The sequence below is a fragment of the Phacochoerus africanus genome, chromosome 12, assembly GCF_016906955.1.
Source record: "Phacochoerus africanus isolate WHEZ1 chromosome 12, ROS_Pafr_v1, whole genome shotgun sequence".
Classification (NCBI taxonomy): Eukaryota; Metazoa; Chordata; class Mammalia; order Artiodactyla; family Suidae; genus Phacochoerus; species Phacochoerus africanus.
Genome location: NC_062555.1, coordinates 55,731,183 through 55,748,780, shown reverse-complemented (window position 1 = coordinate 55,748,780; position 17,598 = coordinate 55,731,183). Strand labels below are relative to the sequence as shown.

At 42.5% G+C, this 17,598-nt stretch overlaps 1 protein-coding gene across 2 annotated transcripts in view; it reads right to left on the bottom strand.

The window, feature by feature from the left end:
* PRTFDC1 (phosphoribosyl transferase domain containing 1) overlaps nt 1-17,598 on the bottom strand; it is a 95,995-nt gene that overhangs the window by 19,487 nt on the left and 58,910 nt on the right. For both annotated transcript variants that reach the window (XM_047754508.1, XM_047754507.1), the window contains one exon: nt 77-142. In XM_047754508.1, coding sequence (XP_047610464.1) covers nt 77-142 — 66 coding nt within the window. The remainder of the gene's footprint in view (nt 1-76; nt 143-17,598) is intronic.

The following is a 17,598-nucleotide window of genomic DNA, read 5'->3' as shown; positions in this document are numbered from 1 at the left end:
ACCTGAAGTCAAGGTCACTGATTTCCCTACCACATCCGTGCCTGGGCGCCTACTGGGCAGAGTTACATCGACAAACCTTTCCAGCCAGTGTTGAAAGATCTTCGCCTCCAATTATCTGCATCTCGTCCATGGACTGGTCGTTCTAAAAGAAAAAGGGGAGGCGATGTTTTTACTGTACAGGAAAACCTTTAAAGCACATTTCCCCATCTGCCCAGCCAGTGGCTAGATTGCGCCTTACAAATATAGCACAAATAGCTGCTACAGATTCATGGTTGCCTATGGTTACCAAGAGCCACTCTCCTGCCGCTGTGCTTGACACAAAGCATGCTAATGGCTGGCGGGTGAGCCAGCGTGCAGAGGGGATGAAAGGAGTGGAGAGAGGACAAGCAAACCTAATTTTGGAACAAAAAAAACCTATGGAAGGTGCCTGAACCTATTCTGAGGCAGATGGAACTGGAGAAGACAGTCAGGTTCCTGGACTTCCCTAGGGTGGAAGGGGCTACAGGAGCCCTGGGAGGGGCCTCACATTTGACAGCTGTGCCAATGAGCCCCATTTACAGCCCTACAGTGGGGAACAATTAGACTGTGGTTCCCAGAGAGGTGAGAGACTGCCTCTGCTCCCAACCAGAACTGATCCAATCCTTCATGGGTGGCGAGGGCAATTTGAACAGCCCACAGATGGAGAACTATCACACTCAGACCTTCAGACACAGGTGAGGGAGCCATGGGAACTTTCTACACTTCCAGGACTAAGAGACCCAGAACCATGTTTAGGAGACTTTTCACCATACCTTGTAATAACCTATAATGGAAAAGAATCTGTAAAAGAATATATGTATGTATATATAACTGAATTACTTTCTCATACATCAGAAACTAACAGTGCTATAAATCAACTATACTTCAATTTAAAAAAAAAGAAGAGGAATTCCTGATGTGGCTCAGCGTGCTAAGAACCTGACCTAGCATCTGTAAGGATGTGGGTTCTATCCCTGGCCTTACTCAGTGGGTTAAGGATCAGCATTGCCGAAAGCTGTGGCACAGGTCACAGATGTGGCTCAGACCTGGTGTTGCTGTGGCTGTGGTGTAGGCTGGCAGCTGTAGCTCCAATTTGACCCCTAGCCTGGGAACTTCCATATGTGGGTGCAGCCCTTAGGGAAAAAAAAAAAAAAGATGATTTTTCACTCAAATTCTATCAAGGGTTCTTAGCATTCTTTTTCAAACCGTTTATACATGGGACATCATCCTGTCCTAATTAAACCACACACACACACACACACACACACACACACACACACACAGAACAAAATATGGACTGTTCCTTAGTGAATATCCCATGGGGGCAGAACAGGAAATGGAGAGCAGGCCATTTGTTTTCTGGCCTCACTGCAGAGATGTATTTAAAGGAACTGAAGCAGATATCCTTACAGGTAATCGGTTTCATGACCAAGCAAGACTGCCGTGATGTTGCAGTCCCTTCACCTAAACAATAACCTAAGTGAGAAGATACCAAAAGAGGGGCCAAATGTGCTATATGCTGAACCAGTAAACACCTTCACTCACTGCTGTGGACAGCTGTTGCTTCAGCCAGTTCAGCGCTTTTCTCTCTTATTCTGGAAAGAAGCCCTTGCCACTTTCCAGGGGGAGTTTGCTTCATATGGATCCGTTGGAGGGTGGGGGAGGTGTTACCTTTGTAAGTAGCTATGCTTGAAGCTATAACCAGCCTTGAACTTTCCAGCTATTTAAGCCAATTCGTTCCCTTGCAGGAAGAGTTTTCTTGGGTTGGTTTGAATTGGATTCTGTCACTTGCAACTAAGAGTCTTTATCTAGACCTCCAGTTACTTGGTCATAGCATTAGTGATCTGGGAAGGGGAAAAAAAAGCCAAACAATCAATATAATAGTTTTACCAATGAAGCAGCTTTTTTTTTTTTTTTTTTAAATCTTACTCAAGAGGAAAAAAAAAAAAACCCAAAGACCTTGAAATGTTTTTTGTTTTGTGTTTTTTTTTGTCTTTTTGCCTTTTCTAGGGCTGCTCCCACGGCATATGGAGGTTCCCAGGCCAGGGGTCTAATCAGAGCTGTGGCTGCCAGCCTACACCATAGCCACAGCAAGGTGGGATCCTTAACCCGCTGAGCGAGGCCAGGGATCGAACCTGCAACCTCATGGTTCCTAGTCAGGTTTGTTAACCATTGTGCCACGATGGGAACTCCAACCTTGAAATGTCTTTACTTCCACTTTGAAAGCATTCATTCCTTACTGCAAAGGAGTGGAGACATTGCTTGAAAGTGGCCCATAAATTGGATAAAACTAATAGTTTTCTTCTATGGGAACTGATCTCAAAAGGGTGAAAAATCAAAGACTATCCAGAATTCACTGATCTTCTGCTGTTTTTGTACAGGCACATATAATATATTCACAGGCAGTCATGTCCATAGGTTAAGAACTTGTCAAAAATGCCAAAGGAGAAAATTTTCTTGTCACTTGTAGAGGTGCTGTGATAGAGGAGTTAATACAGGGAGAATTTCTGCGTATCAGACTCAAATATGGTAATAGCAGCAGGAAAAATAAATTTTCAGTGCCTCCAGAGGACCAAGGTATGCAGAATTGGATGCAATGACTAAACTACAAAGTTTAATGTAACAAGTGAGATTTGTACTCTCAGATGAAAGTCAATTTCACCATAATTCTACTATTATATCTCCATTCTATTGATCAAAAATAAAAAAATACTACATCAGAAAGTTGAACACTATGCTCTGAGTTCTACATTCAGTGTATTTTCAACCAAGTCTTATTTCAGAAGGTATTACCTAGTCCAAGCTTATAACATGTTTTTAATATTAGTTTTGCTCTTAATTCATCTGGAACTTATATCTTCCAAGTGTATACATAGTCAATTGTCCTAATACCATTTATTGAATTGTTTATTTTTTCCCTACTGGTTTGAAATGTCACGTTTATCATAGCCTTCATTCTCATACATGAGAGACAATTTCTATATACTTCTGTTTAATTAACCTAAAGTGTCTATTTTGGCATCCCAACCATACCATTACATTATTACAGCTTTTTGGTATGTTTCAATATCTGGCAGAGCAAGTCCCACTTTTTTCTGATAAAAAAATTGTCTTGACTACTTTTGTCATTTATTCTCCTATCTGGTGGGTTGTTATGAAGATCGCATGAATGAACAGACACAGAACATTTAGAACAGAGCCTGACATGTGGTAAGCACTCAGTAGATGTCAGCTATGATTAATTTCCCTTCCCTCCTTTCCTTTCCTTCCCTTCCTCCTTCTCTTTTCTTTTTCCTTTCCTTTCCCTCCCTTCCTCCACAGTCTTCCCTGACACACGGAAGTCTGGAGCGCCCCTGGTTTAATGACTCCAGAAAATATGTCTTTTCTCTTGCTGGGCTGGAGAAGGGCACTTAGAGGTACAACTTCTCCATCCACATGCTTCCCATCGCCCTGTTGGGTCCAGCCCATTCCTCCCTTACTCTGCCTTCTAAGAACCTGGTGACTAACTTCTGAGCCCTTCAGGAATCCTGTGGTATGAAGACTCCTCTCTTCTCGTTGAAACTTCCCTCCACAGACATTTATATTTTCACCTTCTCTATTTTGCTGAGTCAATGCCCTTCCTTAAGCAGTTTTGCCGCCTAAAAAACACTGAGATCTCTTGCCCCCTGAGGGTTCCCCCCCCTCTTGTTTTTGACGGTATATTATATATATTTTATTTCTTTACTGTTGTTTTTCACTGGGGTTTCAGGAAAGAATGGAGTTAATTGATGCATTCAATTCACTATGTCTAACCATGGCATTTTTCAAGTGGTTCAAAAACATGCTTATATTCCTAGGGTTGATGTATTCTTTTTTTACATCATTGGTTTTGATTTCATAATATTTTATTTGGGATTGTTCATCTGGTCTTCTTAAGTAACACTAATTTATAATTTTCCCTTCTTTTGTGGATTTTTTTTTTACAGTTGTAAAAGTGTTATTTATTAAGTATGTATAATGTGTTTCATTAGCCACATCAAAAAAGAAACAAGTGGAATGACAAATGTCAGTTTCAAGGACTCAGAATAATTTTGTAAACTTTATTTCACCATATCTGCAATATCTTCAAAGTGATACAAAAACACTGTTGAAATTCACGGGTACTGCAAAGACCGCTGTGATTAGCTGCCTACAGGTATACTTGAAGAAAATGCTTAGCTGCAAAAATAAAGATGCAATTTTCTCTCATCTATATTTACAGGCCCCTAATGGTCTGCAGAACTCAGATTTTTGTCAAGATTTGCCAGTAAAAGCGACCTTCCCTGAAATTAAAAAAAAAAAAAAAAAATCCCCCAAATCTCAGGCCAAATCAACCTAAATTCCTGGAGGCCATTTATTTTGCCCTGGTTACCCCAGTTCCAAGAACTCTCCAAGTAATATCATGGTCTTTCCCAAAGCACTTTTTGTTTCTCTCTCCCTATTCACCAAGACAGCCTGCCAACTGTGGCTCACTGGGTGCAGTCAGCATCTGCGGGGGGAGAGGATCTGGCAAAGAAAAGGGTAAATTATAACCTGCCAAGGGTGACTTTTACACTTTTCACTATCCTTTAGCCTCAGGGTGATAACAACAATTATACAGATTTAGGCAGAATAATATGATGAATAATCCCCTGAAATAAGGACAGCATTGAATAAGCCAGAAAAAAAAAAAAAAAAATCCAAGCTTTTCAAAGGCTTCATAATATGCACAAATTAGGATCTTAACCTCTAATTGGTGCAGTATTTTCTCTCAAAGTCCTGAAGGGTGTTCTGAATGGCTCCCAAATAGCCACTGCAAACCAATGGGATTGGAAATTTTAGAAACATCTAGAAACTAGAAAAACCTCTTCCTCAAATTGCACTCTTCATTTGTGGATTTTTTAAAAATACAACCTCATATAACGGGTTGGGTGGTTCTTTGTCTTTTATCTATACTCCAGAAAAGTTTGTATATGAATGAATTTATCTATTTTGCTAAGGTTCAGTAATGCTCAGAATAGGTATTGCTTAATTCCCCAATTTACAAAAGAGGTACCAGAGGCACTAAGGATTTGAGTAACCTGCCCCAAGAGGTACTACTAGCAAGTAAGGAATCCAGTTCAATTCTAGAATTGCCTGGCTTGACACTATTCTTGTGTTAACTGTCTCCAACCCCCTTCAACATTCCTAGAAGTAGAAGTAATAGCACATCTTCGGGAGTAATATGGAGAAGAACTGGATCCTGGTTGTACTAATGAAATAAAATACGTAAGGTGAAATGGCTAGGAGAAATAAAGGTAGCAGTTGTGTGCATTTATTTATTTATTTATTTTAAGATTTTTCTCCTCAGCTTTATTTGGATTTATTTAAATAGCAAAGGAAATCTCTGACATTTAGTCCAGGCATCCTCAGAAAGATATATATTGAAAATTACTAGCTTTGGTGACCTGATCTCCAGGTACAAAAAAGAGCCCAGCAGGTGTGGAGACAGGCTCCTGCAACAGAATCTGTTTAGATAATGTTCAGAAAAAAACATAACCAAGGAAAAATAAATACCCTGAATCCCTGCCCTCTTGAGAACTGGAAGGGGGAAAGTAAGGAAAGCAAATAAAAGAACCATTCTTTCAGCCATTCATTTCCAAAATCAGAGTGACTTGGCTTCTCAGCAAAGGCCTCCTCAAAATTCTCAGCCTCCGCAGATGCCTCAACTTTGCTTTTTTCCCTCCCCTTTCAGCCTAATCCTTCCTCTCAGCTATTCTCCTGCACTCAGTAATGTCATCGATACTATACCAAATGGATAGAAAGGCCAACTCCAAACCCAAATGGTTCACTCTAAGAAGTTTTGATGATCAAACTAGAGAGCTTCTAATTAAAATGTGGCAAATTGTTGGAAAAAAAAAATTAAACTCCAATATTTGATACCAAGGTCAGGTAACAAGGACAGGTGAGTCAGTTCCAGGGTGCCTTTTCAACCAGTGGTTGATGTAGGACATGACTCTTCACTGGGTCCCTGAGTCCATTAAGCTGCCTGGGGTCAAAGTGAAGGTCTTAGGGCAGTCGGAGCTGGTGGCTTTTGTGCCTGTCACGGGCTTCACCCAGAGCAACTTCACTTAACCTCTGTTACATTAATTGGATTCAAAGTAAGTTGGTAGGGGCCAAAAAGTTTGAAAACACTCATGTCAATATTTTCTTCCTTTGGAATGGACTTGCCTCCTTTTTGGTTCATGTTTCTAAGATCATTTTTTGTTGAGAAACTCCTTCCTTCTTACAACCTGTGTGGGTTGTTGTGAGAAAGGATAGTGTAGAGACTGGTGAGCAGGTAGCTGCTGACTCCAATTCCCCTCTGGGACCAGACTGCCTGTGTTCCAGTCTCATCTCCACCTTGTGTTTGTCGTTATGACCTTAAGGAGGCTACTTGACGTCTCAGTGCTCCAGTTTCCCTGTTCATAAAAAGAGTATGTGAGTAGTTCCTACCTCCTAGGATGACTGGGTAGGCTAAGTGGATTAATATGAACATAGCACTTAGAAAAGCATCTGGAATGTAAGAAGCAGTTCCTAAAGTAAGCCTTGTCTTCTCATCTACTAAGAAACTTGCACATCTAGGAGTTCCTGTCGTGGCGCAGTGGAAATGAATCCCACTAGGAACCATGTGTTTGCGGGTTCCATCCCTGGCCTCACTCAGTGAGCTATGGTGTAGGTCACAGATGTGGCTTGGATCCCACATTGCTGTGGCTGTGGTGTAGGTTGGCAGCTGTAGCTCAGATTAGACCCCTAGCCTGGGAACCTCCATATGCCGCAGGTGCAGCCCTAAAAAGAAAACAAACAAACAAACAAGAAACTTGAACATCTACCTGAGTTTCCTAACATTGACTTCATGATGATTCCTTGTTCAGTTCATTAAGTACATGCTTGATATGAGTCCCTTGTGCTCTCAGGTTAGGATTTCTGAGGCTGACAGCCCCCCATGAGGCGTGTGGTTAAGGAGGACTCATGTCCTTCCATTGCTGCCTTGTCTCATGGCTAAAGTCTTAGTGAAAAAGAAGCTCAGTTGTGCTCCTTTGGGGTTTCTCGGTGACCCCCCAAGTTCCTGCAATATAGTGTCTGAATATTTAAAGTGGACCATTTCGTGGGTATAATCAACATTATTCCACTCTGCTCTTTTCATCTTTCTCCTCAATGGACAGAAGGCGCCTGGAGATCATGCTCAGACCCACCTTTGTCCTTAGTTGGCACTATTTAGTAGTCAGTAAAGCAAAGACTTAACCTTGAAATTGCTTTACAAGATTGTGGCAGAAGATCTGTGGTAGAACTTGAGAGCAGATGGCTGGGTTCCTGGTAGGTTTCCATGGCTTAGCTGCATTTTCTTGGGGATCATGAACTGCCCCAATTCCACCATCTTCAGGTCATTTAAAACCGATTTATACTCTTTGTCGACAAAAGAACCTTGACTTAAATTTCATGCTAATTTACAGGAAAAGTCAATATTTGCACATTTGGATAAATACTATCTGTGACAAATTACACATGACATACCACTCATCACTGCGCTGCAGGAGACCCTGGAGTTCTTGGCGCACGACACCCTGCTTCATCCTCCATGTCTTGGCTCATGGTTGTTCTCCATCTTTCTTCACAGGAGTAATACTTCCTCTTTCTTCAAGACTCATTTTAGGCATCATTTCTTCTAGAAAGCTTTCCTGGAGTTCCTTGGACTTAGACTGTGTCTGATAACACTCTATGCATATCTGTGTGTCAACAAGACCACATCCAGCTGGAAATTTTTTGTGAACGTAGCAATTGCCAATGGCATGAAAACTTCAACACAAACAGCTTTATTTCCATCCTAATTGCACCCCTAGTGGCTGGCACATTGTGGCATCCAGTGTGTGTTGACCTACTGAAGCCTTTGAGTACATGTGTTTGCTCTGTCTTCAGTACCTCTTCCTTTACCCACGGTAGACACTAAGAGTTCTCAGGCAGCACTTGGTTTCTCTTTCTTTAAGTTCTTTCTCCAGCTGTCCAGAAGCCGGAAAGAGCTTATTGCTCATTGGAGACAGAGAAAAAATAAAAACTATGAACAAACACATATGAGAAAATAGCTATAAAGCTCAGTTGCAAGAGGCACAAATAATGCTGACTTGAGTAACTTGCAAGATGGGAGGAATGAAAAAATACAGACCTTCCTCCATGATGTCTGAGTAATTCCCACCCAAACTATGTTTCTTTATTCTTATTATTATCATTTTATCATCTCAGGTCCCAAAGAGCCTTCTCAATACTTTTCAAAACCTAAATGTCAAAACCCATGTGAATTCAGTACACAAAAAGTACGAAAATATAAATTATTAAGATATATTAGTATTTCATGATTAGTACAGGATACATCATTTAAAAGCCAAAACTAGCATTGTAACCATGAAACAAATATGTATATGTTAGTGTGTACAATGTAGCTCATGTGAAAGAACACCTACATTTCCCATTTCCTGAATCTGGCGTGTGACTTTGCAAGCAGGATGAGACTTTACTCAAGGGCCCATGGCTTTCTGTTTAATGACAATGATTTATTGCTCTATTGTGACTGGTATTCTACTCTACCCAGTTAGCTAAGAGTAACCCCCACCCAACACAACAAGGCTCTTTTCTTTATGACTAATAAAGTCATCTTGGGTCAGAAGGGACCATAATGATGAGAAGAAGCTATAGGCTGGTAGGAATAATGAAGGGTCATCAAGAAAAGGGAAAAAGGGAGGAGTTAAGAAGAAAATGGACCTTTACGTCAATGTAGTTATGAAAGACCCCAGGAAAGAGGAAACTGTTTAAAAACAGGTTCAATGACTTCACTTTATGTGGACTCTGAAACCTTGAAACAGAATATCCTCTTGTTTTGAACCTCGGTATGGATTTGTTGTTTTGGTTTAAATTATTATTATTTTCTTTTTTTTTTTAATGGCTGCATCCATGGCATATAGAAGTTTCCAGGCCAGGAATTCAATCTGAGTTGCAGCAACGTTGGGTCCTTTAATCCACTACGCAGGGCTGGGGATCGAATCTGCACCTCTACAGTCACTTGAGTCACTGCACTTGGATTCTTAACCCACTGCACCACAGCAGGAACACCTATGTTTTTAAATTATGCATCAGAAGGAAGAACAAGCTGAGCCCTTGACCCATCTCAATGATCCCAAAGGACTTCAGTAAAATCAGGTGTTTTCAAATGTGGATGACCACATCCTAGTGGTGACTATTTCTTAAAAGACTATTTTCTCCACAATTTTTTCCCCCTAAATAACCCAGTGAAAATTTATAATTATTAGTTTTTAAAAAAGTAACCAAATGGAAACAGTGGAGAAATCTTAAACCAGCTCCCACAAATCCATTTTAAGATTGCCAGGGGTTGGGATGGTGAACAGGAAGGGCCAAGGGAGAGAACTGGTGGCAGATCCTGGGCTGGGGAAATGTCTAGAACACACACTGGTTTTTGGCATCAGACTGGGTCTGCTTTTGTTCCCACTCAACTGTACTCTGGGTCCCAAAGGTTCTGCTTCCTCCTGTGACTTCTCACCTTAAAATATTTCTGACATTGCCCATGCCTCCAAAATGAAGTCTCATTTTGCCATGGCAGTGGGCAAGGCTATCTTTAGAGCCAGGCAAGAGAGGTCTTGCACATCACAAATACTTAGCTGATTTTTTTGTTTTGGTCTTAAAAGGAAGTTTTGGGGAGTTATCCTTGTGGCTCAGCAGAAATAAATCTGACTAGTATCCGTGAGGATGCAGGTTTGATCCCTGGCCTCGCTCAGTGAGTTGGGGATCTGGCGTTGTCATGAGCTGTGGTGTAGGCCGGCAGATGCATTTTCAGTTCTGCCCCTAGCCTGGGAACGTCCATGTGCCTCGGGTGTGACCCTAAAAATCTTAAAAAAAAGGAAGTTTTGGAGGAAGATTTTGAGAGAGTTTGAGCTAAGAGGAATTATGCAAGAGGGACATGTGTGCCGAACTGGGCTTTGCCCCCAACCCCTCACAGGGCCACATTTGCGTGGGGAAGATACTAGTGGCCTTTCTTGGGAACCCAGACAAAAAGGGCTGGTATATTTCCAAGCCGATTGCTCTAAATTACCCAAAGCAAGTGCCTTAGAGGCTGGACCCCACAGATAACTGTGTTCCCTCCTGCCTCTCTGCTCAGGAGGGATGGTCTCAGAGGCATCTGAGTTAGAAAAGAGAGGCATGAAGACTCTAGCTGTCCAACTCCCTGGGGTGTTTAACCCGGCCAGTCCCACGCAGGGTTCAGGCAGGCTCAGTCACCACCTGGGAGCTGGTTCTGGCCCAGTTGGTGTCCTGCCCTGCCCAGCAGGCACACGGCTCTGCTCAGGCTTGCAGAGTGCAGGGATGAGCAGGGCTCCCGTAGCCTCCAGCTCCCCTAATCTGGCTGGAAACAGAAGCCTGGTCATGGACAAAACTGTAACGTTTCAAAACCTTAACTCTTTAGGCATATGGTATGTGAATCTGTTTGTTCCCTTGCCCTGGGGTCCATCCGTATTAGACTTTGAGAACCACGTGCTGGGTATTTACGAAGTGCAAGGCGCTAGGCAAGTCACATGACTTACATGAACCCTACCAAATTCCTAAGAGGTACGATCCAGCACTCACACCCCTTGGTATTTATCCACGAAGCCAAACACTTATGTCCACACAAAAACTCGCACTCAAATATTTATAGCAGTTTTGTTCACAAGTGCCAAAATCCTGGAGGCAACCAAGAGGTCCCTTGGTGCGTAAGTGGATAAATAAACTGTGCAATGAAATATTATTCAGCACTAAAAAGAAATGAGCTGTCAAGCCATGAAAAGAAGCTTAAACGCACATTACTAAGTGAAAGAAGCCAATCTGACAAGGGTACATATTGTATGATTCCAACTTTCTGAAAAAGGCAAAACCATGGAGAGAGTAAAGATTAGTAGTTGCCAGGAGTTCAGGGGAGGGAGAGGAAGAGGCAGAGCACATTTTAAAGGTGATTTTTAGGGTCATGAAAATACTCTATGATACCATAATACTGGATACATATTATCATACCTTTGTCCAGACCCATAGAATGAACAAGACCAAGAGTGAACCCTAATGGGAGCTACAACCTTTGTGGGATGGTGACGAATCAGAGGAGCTTCACCAGCTGTAGCAGACATACCACTCTGGTGGGGGATGTTGATAGTGGGGGGAGGCGGAGGTGGGGACATCGGCTATACCAGAACTCTCTGGACTTGCACCTGGATGTTGTTGTGAACCTAAAACTGCTCTAAAAAAATTAAGTCCATGAAAAAAAAATCTCATGAGACAAGAGGTAACTTAAATAAAGTTTAAATACCTTTGCTAAGTAACTTTGTCCAAAGTCCCATAGCCAGAAAGTGGTGGAATTAAAAGCAGAACAAAACCCTTTGTCCTATCCCCAGGCCTCCATCTAATCCATTCATCCTACAGCTTCTCTCCTGGATCTGATCAGAAGCTACCTTGCTGTGGGGCTTGTCCCTTCCTTCCTTCTGCCCCCATGTGCACATGAACCACCTGTGTGAACTGTGATCCTGTCTGGGGCGGGGCTTGACAGCTCATTTCTAATGAGCACCCCCCGTGGGGCTGGGGTGGGTCCAGAGGGTCTGGGTCCCAGCCACGCCAAGCTGTTGGCGAGGTCTGGCACGCACCCTGTGGTTCTATCATTACTGTCTTACTGCTGCTCCCAGGATGTCTGTCACATCTCTGCTTGTCAAAAATCATAATCTCTCTTAGATAAACAAATTAAGGTCTGCTTTCACGATAAATCATCACCTGACCTTCACCCACCCTCACTCACAGCCAGAATTGATTTCTCTTTCGGATGTGCCTCCTTTGCCTTCAGCACCAATTCAGGTAGCGCGTGCTCCTTCCTTGCTATCCTGGCGCCTTCCTGCTCATGGGCTATGCATGGGCTATGTTCACTGCTGCTTGAGGAGAGGAGGAGAGGGGAGGGATTTTATACTTTTCATCTTTTTTTTTTTTGCTATTTCTTTGGGCCGCTCCCGCGGCATATGGAGGTTCCCAGGCTAGGGGTCGAATCGGAGCTGTAGCCACCGGCCTACGCCAGAGCCACAGCAACGCGGGATCCGAGCTGCATCTGCAACCTACACCACAGCTCACGGCAACGCTGGATCGTTAACCCACTGAGCAAGGGCAGGGACCGAACCCGCAACCTCATGGTTCCTAGTCGGATTCGTTAACCACTGTGCCACGACGGGAACTCCTTTTTTTTTTTTTTTTTTTTGGCTGCCCCTGCAGCATATGGAAGTTCTCGGGCCAGAGATCGAAAGCTCGCCACAGGAGCAACAGCACCACATCCTTAACCTGCTGAGCCACAAGGGAGCTCCTATATCTTTCATCTTTACAGATTCCTTAAACTCCCTGATATTGGTCCTTTCATCGATAAAATGAGAGAGTAACACTTTCCCATTTGGATTGTAGTGAGGTTTAAATTAATCTCACATGTAAAATGTTTCACCCATAGTAAGCCTGGATAAATATCTATTGAGTTGGGGTTTCCTCTTTTATTATATGAATAAGGAAAGGAGGTGAACAAGGAAGTGATTTATTGCCAGAGGCAGGCCTAGGACCAGGCATCTTAACCTTTAGTGAAATCCTTTTTCTGCTCTTTCAAGCACTACTTCATTTTATTTTGGGTGTGTGAGTAATTCCCATTTTTGTGACATTTATCAGTATTTATGGAAGAGACCCAGAATACTCTTTCCTTGTTCACATTTTTTTTATACAAATTGCTGGCTAAAATTCAGATAGGGCTTACAAATAAAAGGCATCAATGTGTCCTTACATCTTGGTAAATGATAAAGGAGCATAACATATTTCATATACACCTATAATGTAATGGCACGCCTATGTAACTCAAAATAACCAATTTTTTTGTTTGTTTGTTTGTTTTAGGGCTGTACCCACAGCATATGGAGGTTCCCAGGCTGTGGGTCGAATCGGAACTGTAGTTGCTGGCCGACACCACAATCACAGCAACACAGGATCTGAGCCGCATTTGCAACCTACACCACAGCTCATGGCAATGCCAGATCCTCAACCTAACGAGTAAGGCCAGGATTGAACCTGCATCCTCATGGATGCTAGTCAGATTTGTTTCTGCTGAGTCATGTAGGGAACTCTTAAATTACCAAATTTTATTTTATTTTTTAAAAAATTTTTATTTTTTTTCTCTTTCTCTCCTATTTTAGGGCTGCATCTGCGGCATATGGAGGCTCCCAGGCTAGGGGTCCAATTGGAGCTATAGCTGCTGGATTACACCACAGCGACAGCAATGCCAGATCCGAGCCGCATCTTCTATCTACACCACAGCTCATGGCAACGCTGGATCCTTAACCCACTGAGCGAGGCCAGGGATTGAACCTTTGTCCTCATGGATGCCAGTCAGGTTCGTTAACCACTGAGTCACGATGGGAACTCCAAATAACCAAATTGTAAAGAAGCCAATGGTTGGAGTTCCCTTGTGGTGCAGTGGATTAAGGATCTGGCGTTGTCCCTGCAGCACCTCAGGTCACTGCTGTGGCAGGGGTTTGATCCCTCACCTGGGTTACTTCCACATGCTGCAGGTGAGGCAAAAAGAAAAAAAAAGCTAATGGTTTCCCAATTAAATGTGATCATACAAGAGAAAATAAATGATTATGATCAACCAGAGTGATTGCCTTCACCGATTACTAGGACATATTGGCAAACCCACTTCTCATTTACTTCATCTACAAAACGCAGATACTACCAACTGCCTTACTTGCTTCTCAGAGTTCATATAACGAGCAAAACATTGCCAGTATATGCAAACGTTATGAAAAAAAAAAGCCAACTTTCTCTGTGCAAAAAATCATCACCAATGTCTTTGGGCATAATCCAGAGCGAAAGGGGAAAGGCAGCTGATGTGAAACATACAGAAAGTGGAAGACTGGGTTGGGCCAACTATCAAGTATTTCATCTAGTGTTATTATTTTTTTTAGATTTGTGGTCTCTGCTCCAACTGTTCCATGTCTCTAGGTGAGATAGGAGTCATGTGTGAGAAGGTCAGAGAGTAGAAGGCTTTTAGAGTCACCTTCTCTTTTTCAGAATAAGAAAAGATGGCTTATTTGATGTAGGCATGTTGATTGGCAGTGCAGGCTTGCAAATTCCTTCCGTGTTAAGTCACGTCTTCAAAACTGGGTGGGGCGCTGAGTTATTAAATTTTTTCTTTTCCTCTGGAGGCAGGGCTTGGAAGTAGCTGAAGATGACATGTGAACTGAGTTGGGTGGTCTCGGGAAAGTTCTGTGTAAACAGCATTGCTCATCTAGAAGTAGCACAAAACACTGCACATCTGTCTGTCCGTGCGAAACAAACAGAATCTGGACTCCATTAATGTGCCTGAGGAATACATTATTCTCTAATAAATGTTTTTATAATCACAGTGGAGAGAAAGGTCCAGGACACCAAAGGAAATGAGACTCTGCTGTACCAATCTGGTGGCGGAAGCCTGGGAGAGGAGTGGGAGAAGGAAGCGGTCCACAGCTGTGTCTGATGCAAGAGAGGTTGTGCCTTCTTTAAGGATGGGGGCTGTAGAGGCTACTGGAGGGTACCTTATTCCAGACTGCCAACAAGGATGCCAGATCACCCTGGAAGGGAGGCTTCTGCTCTTAGCTTTGGCTGCATGATCCAAGACCTTCTCCTCAGTGAGACATTCAGCTGAGGCTCCAGACTCGACAATCTCTGTGCCCTGGATGTCACGATAGCCACGTGACCTGGGCTAATGAGCTCCAGCAACTATGGAACAGGGCACTGGGTTCTTGGTTTTTGCATCCAGATCTTGCTAATGCCTGTTCTTCTTTCCTTTTGCCTCGTCGAATAGGAGCCGCCATTGGCGAATGAGCACCAAGTCCTTTGTTTTGTAAGGGGGGCAGAGAAGAAGCTGGATTGATTCAGAGGTGGTGGGGAAGAGAGAAGGGGAGGCTGGAGGGTGATGCGATCTCTGTTCCCTGGATGGCTCCTTGGACTGCGTTTGAGCCCTGATGGGAGAGGACTGAACTGCTTTCATTACAGGCTCTAAGATTCTTGCAGCAGTGAGAGGTCTGAAGCACCGTAGGCTAAGAATTGTCGGAGCCCTTGTCTCTGTGAAAAACCTGGCCCCGCCCTGGGATCCAGAGGGCTGAACCCCTCCCCATAGGGCCCAAGTGGGGAAGACTTCACTAATGATGTTAGAAGGGGTTTCTCAGGCAGGGACGGAGCCGGGCTGGCCAAGGAGGTGGCCAATACCCTGTGGTGACTGCAGCTGACAGAATGATTTGTGGATACACATGAGGACCCATTTGGGGACCCTCAGAAATAAGTGGAAAATACATTTTTTTTTCTTTTTTTCTTGGGCCGTGCCTGCAGCAGGTGGAAATTCTAGGGCCACAGGAGTGATACACCACTGCAGTGACAATGCTGGAGCCTTAACCTGCTGCACCATAAAGGAACTCCTTGAAGAATACATTCTTGATTGGCCAGTGGGAAACACTCAACCCCAGTTCAATGTACGGTGGGTGTATTCATAAAGGGATCCAACTTTGTATTTATTGACTGGTAGTGCCAAAAGTCAAAACTACATAGAAAATGACATTTGGGTTTTAGAAATTTCAAGTATTTATTTGCTATTTATATAATCTTCCTCTGGCTATGTCAAATTCACTTGCTGTAAAACTCATGACGCCTTTGACGTAATGGAGTCTGTGAAACTATTTCCCAATATGGCACCTTGCTTTTTAATTTAAAAAAATGTAAGGGAATTATTTTCATTATTGTTGTGGTTTTAAAATTTTCATTATACATCTGATAAATCTCTGTGACTTCTGTTTCTTGCCAAGACAGAATAACAAAGACCAGATTTACTCTCCCGCAAGTCACACAAACTTTTTGGTGTCCCAGTGCATATAAAAGTTATGTTTACCTTATACTGTAGTTTATGAAATGTGCAATAGCATTATATCTACAAAACCTGCATACCTTAATTTAAAAGTATTTTGTTGCTAAAAAATGTTAACCATCATATGAGCCCTCAAGTTGTAATCTTTTTGCTTGTTTCAGTGTTGACAGCTGCTGACTGATCAGGGTGGTGGTTGCTGAAGGTGGGGTGGCTGTGGCAGCTTCTTAAGACAATGTGAGGAGTTCTCCTGTGGCTTAGTGGGTTAAGTATCCGGTGTTGTCACTGCAGTGGCTCGGGTCTCTGCTGTGGCATGGGTTTGATCCCTCGCCCAGGAACCTGTGGCCAAAAAAAAAATAAAAAGACAACAATGAAGTTTACTGTGTGGATTGGCTCTTCCTTTTGGGAACAATTTTTTTTTATGCATGTAATGCTGTTTGATGGCATTTTACCCACAGTAGAACTTCTTTCAACATTGGAGACAATCCTCTCAAACCCTGCTGCTGCTTATCAACTATCTTTATGTAATATTCTAAATCCTTCAGTGTCATTTCAACAATTAAGTTTCCATCTTACATGGGCATGGATCATGGCACCTCAGAGCAATTTCAATAGTGCCATCAAAGACCACTGATCCCAGATCACCATAAGAAGTGCAATTATACACTGTGAGAACTATCAAAATGTGATACAGAGGCACAAAGTGAACAAACGCTGTTGGAAAAATGATACCAAAAGACTCACTTGACATGGGGTTGCCACAAGCTTCAATTTGTAAAAAAATGTACTATTTGTGAAACTAAACAAAGTGAAACACAATAAAAGCAGGGATGCTTGTTATGTTATTTTAAGGTGTTAAGTTTGTAGTTATTTGTCATGCAGCAACAGAGGTCACAAAACTGAATAGAATTAATGACAGATGGGACATTGCAGAAGTGATTAGCATATTTGAGAGTGTATCCAAAATGGAATAGGGAAAAAAGAATTAAAAAAAAAGGTCATCCATGAGCTGTGGGGGCAGTTTTAAGGTATGGCTTCACAGACATGTAATTAGAGTCCCTGAAAATGAGGAGTGAAGAAGAAAACAATTCGATGAAATAATGGCTGAAAAACTTCCATGTGTGATGAAAAGCATCAACCCACAGATCTAAGAAGCTCAATGAAATCCAAGCACAAGTAACACGGAGAAAACTAAACCAAAGCATAAAAATAATAATGATGATATAGTTCTGATCAGAAACAAATCAAGTGGGGAAATAATGGAATGACACATTTAAAGTACTGAAAAAAATCTACACCCAAAATCTGTACCCTGAAAAATTATCATTAAAAAACCAAGGGTAAGATAAAGATAGTTTCAGACAATCAAAAGCTGAAATGATTCATCACCATCAGAGCTGAACAAAATAAGTTAAAAGAAGAATTTCAGGCAGGAGAGAAATGATATGAGAAGGAAATGTGGGACTGGCTCAAAGAAATGAACAGCACTGCAGGACCTCCAGTTGTGGCTCAGTGGAAACAAATCCAACTACATCCATGAGGATTTGGGTTCGATCCCTAGGCTTGATCACTGAGTTGGGGATCCAATTCAGCATTGCCGTGAGCTGTGGTGTAGGCTGCAGATGCAGCTCAGA